The sequence below is a fragment of the Ornithorhynchus anatinus genome, chromosome 16 (assembly GCF_004115215.2).
Source record: "Ornithorhynchus anatinus isolate Pmale09 chromosome 16, mOrnAna1.pri.v4, whole genome shotgun sequence".
NCBI classification, from domain to species: domain Eukaryota; kingdom Metazoa; phylum Chordata; class Mammalia; order Monotremata; family Ornithorhynchidae; genus Ornithorhynchus; species Ornithorhynchus anatinus.
Genome location: NC_041743.1, coordinates 37,795,412 through 37,804,912, shown reverse-complemented (window position 1 = coordinate 37,804,912; position 9,501 = coordinate 37,795,412). Strand labels below are relative to the sequence as shown.

Sequence of the window (9,501 nt, the reverse complement as noted above, 5' to 3'; positions counted from 1 at the left end):
TATCCTCTTATTCTTTCTCTGGGTGCCCGTCCTCCCCCTTTCTCCCACAGATTAGAATGTGAGCCACCGGGCGGACCAGGAGTGGTCTGAATCGATGTCCTTATACTTTCCCCCGGTGTTTCCTACAGTTCTTCTTAGAGCGTGTCTTTGCCTCAACTACTCTTGGAAGAGGTGAATCTTTAGGAAGCCCTCTTGCGCTTGCACCTGTGAGTGTGTGAGAGAGAATGACAGCGGGTAAGAATGTGTGTGGGGAGAAAGTGAGAGGGAGCTTGTGCAGGTGTGTGCGTGAGAGAGTGGGAGTGGGAGAACAAATGTGAATGTTTTTTGGATGGGAGTGTGTGAGGAGCCTAGATCCCCGACAATATAGTGGGTACGGGAGACTAGATGCGGTGGACTGCTATTAGGTCTGGTGAGATCATTCGGTGGCCATTTTCGGGGGTTCTGTGGGTCCCAAGATTGGCCTGTTCTGCTTTTTCTGTATCTCTCCTTTCTCTCTTACACTCTGTCTTTCCTCTTCTCTTTGTGTCTGTCTCTGTCTGCTCTCTCTTACTCTCTCCCTCTCTCTCTTACCCTGTCTGTCTCTTTGTGTCTCTGACTCTGCGTCTGTCTTCTCTCTCTCCCCCTCTTCCTCCCTTCTCCTCTCTCACCCTCTTGCTTTCTCTCCCTCTCTTTGTGTCTCTGTCTCTCCGTGCCCGCCCGTCTGCCTTTCTCTCTCTCTCTGAAGTTTTTGGTCCACGGTGACTGCACAGAGACGTTTCCCGTGCCCCCGGGCCAGGGACCAATAGAGGGCAGTCCACCCACACGGGAATCTTCAACACAAGCTCAAATCGGATCTTTCTTCCGGACACCCATGGAGGCCCTCTCAAGAAGCAACAAACTCCCGACGAACGGGTCCCAACCAACCTCCTCTTTTCCCCTCGCCCGGGCGGCAGGGTCGCAGGGAAACCCGGGTTGTGGGTTGCCCTGTTCGGCCCGAGTCTCGTCGCCTAGCAACCGACAGGTACACCCGGGACCGGAGAATCCACAGCCGCCCAGGGGAAACGGACCGGGACCGTTTCACCCCTCCGAGTCCCGATGATTTCACCCAGAGCCGGAGACTCCAAGGCGCTCTCGGAGCCTGACCCGCTCTGAATTTCCCGTCCACCGGTCCCTGAGCAGCGCTGAGAACAGTGTTTGGCGCAGAGGAAGCGCTCAACAAATACCATTCATTAATCACATCCGAGCTTACTGTTCCTGATTCCTCCGGCAGGCCTTCTCCTACCGCCCCCTCCATCCCTCGTCCTCGGATAGAGGTACAAAGTCGGGAAGAGAACGACGCATTTCTTCTCTCCCTTCTTCGTTTTCCTGCCGACAGGGCACTCCTAAGATCGAAAGGGATGGACTGTGATTCCTCTCCCCCACTTCCCGCCGAGTTAAGAACCCCAAGAATGTTCAACAGGGGGATGGGTCGGACCAGGCAGGCCCCGGTTCGGCTGCGCGACCCGAGGGACTCGGGAAAACGCGGACTAAGCCCCCCTAAATCTCAACCCCGTCTCAGCCATGGGGCCACTGATCTTTCAATCCGGCCCATCCTCGTAGGGGCCAGAAGTCACACAGGTACGTAGAGCTCCTCTCCCCCCTACATCTCCGCTCGTTACAGAGGAAGCGGGATGCACACTCGGAGCCACACAACACGCTCACACAATTATCACCCACCCGCAACACCACGCAATCCGCCCATATCCTCACTCGGGGCTACGCGCAGACTTTGACCTTGTTTTGGGGGACGTTTCGGAGAGGCCCGAACATACAGACGGACACACGCCTCATCCGTCCACTTTGCAAAAGGAGTGGGTTGACTGACCCTGAACAAACCCACACCAAACCCATCGCAACAGGTTCCGGGGTCTGGGCCGAGCCGCGGTCGGGGATTGAGAGGGGGCTGCCGATTCGGGGCGCCGGACTCCTTCCTCAATCAGCAGCGTCTCTGGTCCCCCTGGACCCAGCTTAACTTTCATTTATTCGTTCAATCGTATTTATTGTGAGCGTTTAATGTGTGCTGAGCACCGTACTAAGCGCTCGGAAAGCACAATTCGGCCACAGATAGGAAGGTTCCTCACTCAGCCCGCTCCCAGCTCCCCGCTGGGATCCCCCTGGGCCCCCCCCGTCCCCTACCCTATATACGCACCCCCGCTCCCCTCCGTGAGCTCCCCTACATGCCAGGACGGAAGATAAATCCAGAGGGCCGCGACACCCTTGTTCTCGGGCCCCCACAGGCCTCTCGGGCCCGGCGGGGCGGGGCTGGGGCTCCCGATTAACCCCCCCACCACCCCAAAAACAACAGCGGGGGAATCGGAAAAAAAAAAAAAACCCCAGTGAATCGGTCGCATTCATACCGTTTATCTCCTGGGCGGGGTGTCGGCTGGAGGGGGCACGCGTTTGAAGCAGCAACGGGGGCGCAGAGGGTTCAGGGAAGTGTCGGCTGTCTTTTTGGGGGAGCCCTGGGAGAGAGGCGTTGGCTCCGGATCACCCCTCTTCTCTTGGACTCGGCTCGTGGGCGGCGGCTGTGGGGCTGGCTCGGTTGGTTTAGACACCTGAATTCTCGTAAAAGAGGAACCAGACAATTAGGGAATCAACCCATCGCTGCCGGCGGGGGCTTGGGGTGGGGGTGGGGGTCTTGGGGGTGGGTGGAACGGCATCCCTTCCTCCTCCCCGGCAAACTCACGCCCCGGTTCCGATGGCCAGACCGCTCGGCCCATCTGGCCGGGGAGGCTTTGCGTCCCGGGCCGATTTTGGGGGCGCCTGGGGGCGAGCATTCTCCGCGTTCACTAAAAAACCCTCAAGTTCCAGGGGAGAGTGAGCTGGCGCTGGGGAGCAACTCCTCTGCGCCTCTCGGCTCAGCTGCCCGGCCGGCCTCATAATCATCAAAACAACAACAAAACCCCCACTAACCGGGGTCTTCGCTGAGCGCTCGCTACGTGCCAGACATTGCGCTCGGCGCCGCGGGAGACACAATGCAATCGGATCAGGGAAGGAGGCCGCGGGCAGACCCTGAGAGACCCACAGAAGGAAAAGCCAAATCGAAACGGAGCAGGATTTGGGCAGAGACACTGGAATTCAGAAGCAGCGGGGCCCGGAGTCTTCCTCACGCAAGCCCCTTCCGTGTGGGGCCTTCCCGGCAAGCCGGAGCCAACTGGAGCGGGGGCTGCTGAGGGGTGGTCGGGGGCTGTTGGACGGGACAACGGAGCCCAGCAGCAGGAGATGGAGAAGGAGGAGGAGGAGGAGGAGGAGGAGGAGGAGGAGGAGGAGGTGGAGGAGAAGGAGGAGGTGGTGGAAGAGAAGGAGGAGGAGGATGAAGAGAGGGAGGAAGAGGAAGAAAAAGGGGAAGAGGAGGAGAAAGAAGAGGAGGAGGAAGAGAAGGAAGAGGAGGAGGAGACACGGGAGAGGAACCCGAACCCTGGCAAATGTGAGCAGCGGCCCGGGCCCTGCTGAGAGGAGTGAGGCGGTGCTGTCGACCTGTGTGACCGGGAGGTGCTGAGCCCGTGGTCCGGCCTTCACCTGAAACCGAGGGCAGGCCCGACGGTCACCGCCCGGCCCCGGCCAAGGAAACCCAGCGCCAACTCGGACTCGGGGTGGAAGGAGACTCGCTGCTTGGGGCAGCCGAAAGCAGCCGGCTTTAGGGATCACACGAACCAAAGTCAAATTACTTCCTTTTTCCTTTTCCAGCTCTGGGGTGGGGGGAAGAAAGGGCGCGGTTGGAGCCAGGGCCAGGGGCCCGTCCTAGGCCTCAATCCCGACTCGGAGGAGAGACGAAGGAACCGCGGCCGGGCCTAGGTGCTCCAAAGCCGACAGACGGGCAGACGACAGTCGGGCTAGGCCCACAGCCCTTCTCCGGGCCCAACTTTCTCGGCCCCGGCGCAGACTTTAGAAACACAAAACCCCGCTCTAACCTCCCCACCCGGGTGGGAAACATAGCCGAGGAAGGGGCACTCTTTCTCGGAAGAAAGCCGACGGAATTAAGGAATGACAGAGCGGAATCGATCGCTGAAAATGTTTTCGACTCCCGGCTCCCAGGACGGAGGCAGGGGCCCGAGGCGAGGGGCTCCGGTGACGTCACGACCCCAGACCGCGAAGAAATCCTCCCCCTCTCTCCCCCCCCCCCACACGTCCCCCACCCCCCTCCGGCGGAACTCATCGTGGCAAACTGAGCAGGGAAAAGACGGGGGAATTCCCCCGTTTCTCCGCTCCGTCCCCCAGCAGCCTCCCTGGGCGAGTCAACCACCCCGCTGCAAATCCGGAGACAATAATCGCGGATACCTGGAGGGCCCTAATGCTCCTTTACAACTTTTCCCCGTAGAGCCTTGGGAGATTTTTTTCAGCCCGCGTCTCCCCCCCCCCCCCCGCAAACCTATCCCTCCTTCCACACTTCTGAGAGAACCACCATGGGATGGGGTGAGGGTGGGGAGGGGTCGCGCACACACACACACACACACACACGACAAACGTTGGTGGTATTGGAAGGCGCTCATCATATCGATGGTGGGAGGGGGCGGACAGATTCATTAAAAACAGAACCACGAGCGTTGGCGGACAAATCCACGCCGGGGACTCCCCCCCCCCCCCCCCCCACAGCGTCCCGAAGATCCGTTTCCACCCAGCGCGCAGGGTTGTTTTGAAAATAACAAAACAAACAACAACAACCACCACCACCACCCTAAAAACCCATCAAAAAACGAATTTTCCCGTTCGTGATGGAAGCGAATTCGGGGCCCTCGGCCCTCTACAAGCCGGGTTCAAGACCTGCGGAGGAGGGAGAAGGGAGAGTAGGGAGAATGGGGGTCCCCAAGACCCCGGGGAGAACTATCGAGTCCGGCTGTCGACTGGCCCGGTACCCCGAGGGAAACGCAGGAGGGAATCGGGAAGGGAAGGCTGGAAGAGATGGGGCTGACCCCCGCCCGGGGCTGGGCTCTACCCCATCTCTTAGGCAAGGGAGAAAGACGAAACCCGGGTTAAGATCCCAAAGACCCTCCCCCGGATCCTCGAAAGCCCCTTCTCCGCCCGGCCACCGGCGTTCAGAGGGACCGCGTTGGCCGAGAGCGAAGGACCGGCCGAGAGAGACAGATTCCCTCCCTTTCCCAGGATTTGGGGATTTTTTTTTTTTGGGGGGGGGTTGTTGTTGTTATTGTTAAATGAAGCGGAGTCCCTCTCTCCCCGCAGCTGCGAGATCTCAAGGAGCCGAGATCTTCCAAGCTCCAGCTCTGCCCCGGCTAACCGCCTTTCCTCCTTATAGCGCTACCTCTTTAGCCCGAGAGCGCACCCTGGACCCCCTCCACCCCTTCCCGCCCCCCTCCCCTCCCTCCCAGCCTGCTGCAAAGACGACAGGACACGGCGATGGGGTACATGTTTATGTGAGTAATAAAATATTTACTATAACATAAATATAAAGGGAACTTCGCATTCTACAATTTTTTTTTTTTGCAATAAAGATACAAACAGATCGGACCGAACGCTGTCCAAATAAAATTTAATAAAAAATAAAGTAAAAATCGCAACAAACAGAACTAGAAACGGGGCTAGGGGAGAAGCTCCAAACACAACGAGAAAAAATAAATAGAAACGGGCCAGAGGGATCCAGAAATCATAGTCAAATATCCTCTTCAGATTAGTCAGGGCACAGAATCCTCTAGGATGGGAACAAACCAGAAAACAAACAAACAGACAAATAAAAATCCAAAATTAAAAACCAAAACAAAAAGCCAAACCCGAGCACAAAACGCTTCTCTTCCCTCCCCGTCCCTCCCCCTCCCCCCCCCACCCGCCCCGTGCGTGTACATATATCACATATTTACAGGGCTCCGGCCTCGCCCCAAGTGGATATATTGGTTTTTTTTTTCTTCTCCCTTCTTCAACAACCCCTCCCCTCCTAAGGTCACGGGAGACGGGGGGCTTTGGGGGGGGGGGGATGGAGGGGGGCAATAAAAGGGCCCAGCAATCCGAGCGGGGAGGAGGGGGGGGAGAGTTTATCTTCCTCGGACGCTGAATTTCCCCAAGCAAAAAAAAAAAAAAACAAACCCCAAAAACCACCAAAACCAAAAAACCCAAACCAAACCAAACAAACTTTTCCAGCTACCTGTTATTTGAAGATGAGAGGTGAGGTCAGGAGAGGAGGAGGGGGAGATGGAGGCGGTCTTAGAAGAGGGGGAAAGGGTCCGAGGGAGAGATGGCGGGATGCTGAGGGGGACGGCCCGCGGAATAGCCCGGGGAAAAAGGTCAGGCCCAGCGGGGAGGGAAGGAGGGAGGGAGGGAGGGACTCCCTCTCCGCCCCGTCCGCTCGCTGCCCCGCACCCAGCGGCCGGGGGAAAAGGGGGAAAGGGACTCTGGACACCAGTAAAATGAAAAAGAATTCCAAAAAAAAAAAAAAAATCGGGGAAAGAGAAGTACCCGGAAATTTTCTCTCTCTTTCTCTCTCTCTCTATTTTTTTTTTTTGGAGTAGAGGGACGGGAGGCGAGTTGGGAAAGGGGAGGGGGAAAAAATAAATTAGAATAGATTAAAGCTTTGGATAGTTTCTCTGTTTTTTATACACAGTCAGCATTCTCGCGGTCTCCCCTCCGGAGTCCAGATAAATACACAGCGATTTAAATTAAGAACGCGAGCGGAGTTAGACAGTTAGATTGCCCCCCCCGCCCCCCAACCAAACCAAACCGAAAAAAAAAAATCTCAACCAATAAATTAAAAAAAAAACCACCACTAACGAACAAACAAAAAGACCCCCGAACCCCAGGAGGAGGTGGGCGAGGAGGTGGGGGGGGGGGGAGGGAAGGGGTGGGATATCCGGAGGGGAAAAAAAAGACATAAAGGGGAAAGAATGAAACGACCCCCTTCTCCCCCCTCCCCCCCGCGGGGAGCGGCGAAGTTTCCCCGGCGTTAACCCTCTGCGCGCCGCGCCGGCCGGAGGGGGATGAGCGTGTGGCGGAGGGTGGGGGCGGGATGTTCCTCCTCCTCCTCCTCTTTCCCGTCCCCCCCGCCCCCCAGCCCCCCGGGGGGGGGTCTCCCCAAGTTTTCTGCCCCCCTTCATCGCGTTACCTGTCGCTGCGGGGAGGGCGCTGCCGGGATCCGGCCCCGAAAACAGCTGGTGGCGGGGAGGGGATGGGAGGGGATGGGGGGGGGGGATGGGAAAGGAGGGAGGGGGCCGGGGGAGTGGGAGGGAGGGGAATTCCGAGGAGGGGGCGCGACGTCGGCTCCTCTTGTTCTCCGGCCTCGGGCCCAGGCCTCAGGCACCGCGCTTTGAGTCCGTCTACTCCAGGACGCTTTCTGCTTTTCGTTGGCGTTTGTACATCTTTTTCGTCGGTCCGTACCGTTCTTTCGATCGTTCGTTCGTTTTTGTTTTGGTTTTTTTTTTTGGAAAGTTTCTCTTTTTTCCTTTGGAAAGTTTCTCTTTTTTCCTTTTTCCTTTTTTTTGTTTTTTTGTAAAATCCAAACCCCAAAAAAGGAGAGAGAGTCCTGTCCGCCCCCCGCCCCTCGGGGGGCGGCCGTGGCGCGCCCGCCGCCCGCACCTCCCCGTGGGTCGGGGTGCGGGGGGGGGGCGGAGGCGCGCGGGGGGGGAGGGGAAGAGGGACGGGGAGGCCCGGAGGGTCCCGAGTGGAGAAGGGGGGGGGGGGGGGGTCCAGTCCGGCGGGTGGGAGGGGCGGGGGCGGAGGGCGGGGGGCGGGGGAGGGTCGGGGCCGGGTCACTGCACGGAGGCCTGCAGCGTGTGGTGGTGATGGTGGTGATGGTGCAGGGGGGCGGGGGGCGGCGGCGGGGGGGGCCCCGAGGGCGGAGAGGAGCCCCCCGGGCCGGTCCCGGCCCCGGCCCCGGCCCCGGGCCCCGCCCCGGGCCCGGTCCCGTTGGGGCCCAGCTCCCCGGGCGCGTAGACGTCGTCCATGGGCGGGTGAGCGGCTCCGGGCGCGGGGGTCATGCGCTTCTCCTTCTGCCTCCGGTTGCAGAACCAGACGCGCACCACCTCCTTCTCCAGCTGCAGGCTGTCGGCCAGGCCGGTGATCTCGTGGGCCGAGGGCTTGGGGCACTTGAGGAAGTGGCTCTCCAGGGCGCCCTTGACCCCCACCTCGATGGACGTGCGCTTCTTGCGCTTGCGGCCCTGGGCCGCGATCTTGTCCAGGTTGGTGGGGCTGCCGGTGGACGAGTCGGTCTCCTCCAGCCACTTGTTCAGCAGCGGCTTGAGCTTGCACATGTTCTTGAAGCTGAGCTGCAGGGCCTCGAAGCGGCAGATGGTGGTCTGCGAGAAGACGTTGCCGTACAGGGTGCCCAGGGCCAGGCCCACGTCGGCCTGGGTGAAGCCCAGTTTGATCCGCCGCTGCTTGAACTGCTTGGCGAACTGCTCCAGGTCGTCGGAGCTGGGGGCGTCCTCGTCCGAGTGCTCCCCGACCGACGACGAGCCGCCGGCCCCGCCGGCCCCGCCGGCCCCGCCGGGCCCGGGGTGCAGGTGTCCCGCGTGGAGCCCCCCCGCGTGTCCGTGTCCGCCCAGGTGGGGCGGCGGCGACGGCTCCAGCGGCGCCTCGTGCCCGTCCTCGTGCAGCGCGTGGTGCAGCCCGGGCCCCGCGCCGCCCCCGGCCCCGGCCAGCAGCCCCGCCAGCCCGGCCCCGGCCCCGGCGCCCGCCCCGGTCCCTCCTCCGGCCCCGGGGTAGGCCGCCTGGCCGTACAGCCCCAGCGGCTGCGGCTGGTGGCCCCCGCCGGCCCCGGGGGACGGGCTCATGGCGGGGCCCAGGTGGTGGGCCGTCCCGCCGGGCGCCCACGCCGCTCCCGCGTGGGCCGGCCCCTGGTGCACCAGCCGCGCGTGGAAGCCGCCGCTCTCGTCGCCCCGGCCGCCGCCGCCGCCGCCCTTGCCGTGGTCCAGGTGGGGGCCGCCGCCCCAGTCCCCTCCTCCTCCTCCTCCTCCGCCTCCGCCGCCGCCTCCGCCGCCGCCGCCTCCGCCGCCGGCGGGCAGCCACTGGTGGTGGGTGAGCCCCACGGGGTGCCCCGCGCCCAGCCACTCGTGGTGCATCAGCTTCTGCACCTCGCGGTAGGCGGCCCCCGCGTGGAGCCGCTCCGCCGCCGCCGCCGCCGCCGCCGCCGCCGCCGCCGCCGCATCCGGGTGCATGAGAGGCCCGGCGGCCCCGGCCCCTCCGCCCGGGCCCCGCGGAAGGTACTGCGCCGTGGTGGCCATGGCCGCCCCGCGCCGCCGCCGCCGCCGCCCCCCCGCCGCCGCCGCTCCGTCTGCCGCTCCCGCCGCCCCGCGCCGCCGGCTTAAAGCCCGGACCCGCTCCGCGCCCCGAGCCCCGCCCCCCGCGCCTCCCCATTGGCCGGACGCCGACACGCCCCCCGGCCGGGCCCCGCCCCCCGGCGCGCGCGCCCCCCCGCCCCCTCGCCATTGGTCCCCCGCTCCGGGCGGGCCCGCGTGCCGGACGCGCTGATTGGCCGCGGGGGGTTCATTCATGCCGTCCGCTCCCACGCCCCCCCCTACACACGCCCGGCCCGCGGCCGCACGC

At 62.3% G+C, this 9,501-nt stretch overlaps 1 protein-coding gene and 1 long non-coding RNA gene across 2 annotated transcripts; both read right to left on the bottom strand.

The window, feature by feature from the left end:
* Positions 1–704: 704 nt before the first annotated feature.
* On the bottom strand, positions 705–7,127 carry LOC114817192. Its single transcript, XR_003765029.2, has 3 exons — positions 7,064–7,127; positions 2,376–2,573; positions 705–1,361 (listed from the first exon to the last, which is right to left on the bottom strand). It is a non-coding gene; the product is annotated as an uncharacterized LOC114817192 (long non-coding RNA).
* Positions 7,128–7,706: 579 nt separating this feature from the next.
* Positions 7,707–9,179, bottom strand: POU3F1 (POU class 3 homeobox 1). Its single transcript, XM_029081168.1, has 2 exons — positions 8,951–9,179; positions 7,707–8,908 (listed from the first exon to the last, which is right to left on the bottom strand). Exons 1-2 carry the CDS (start codon positions 9,177–9,179, stop codon positions 7,707–7,709), a joined length of 1,431 nt encoding a protein of 476 aa, XP_028937001.1.
* Positions 9,180–9,501: the final 322 nt, after the last annotated feature.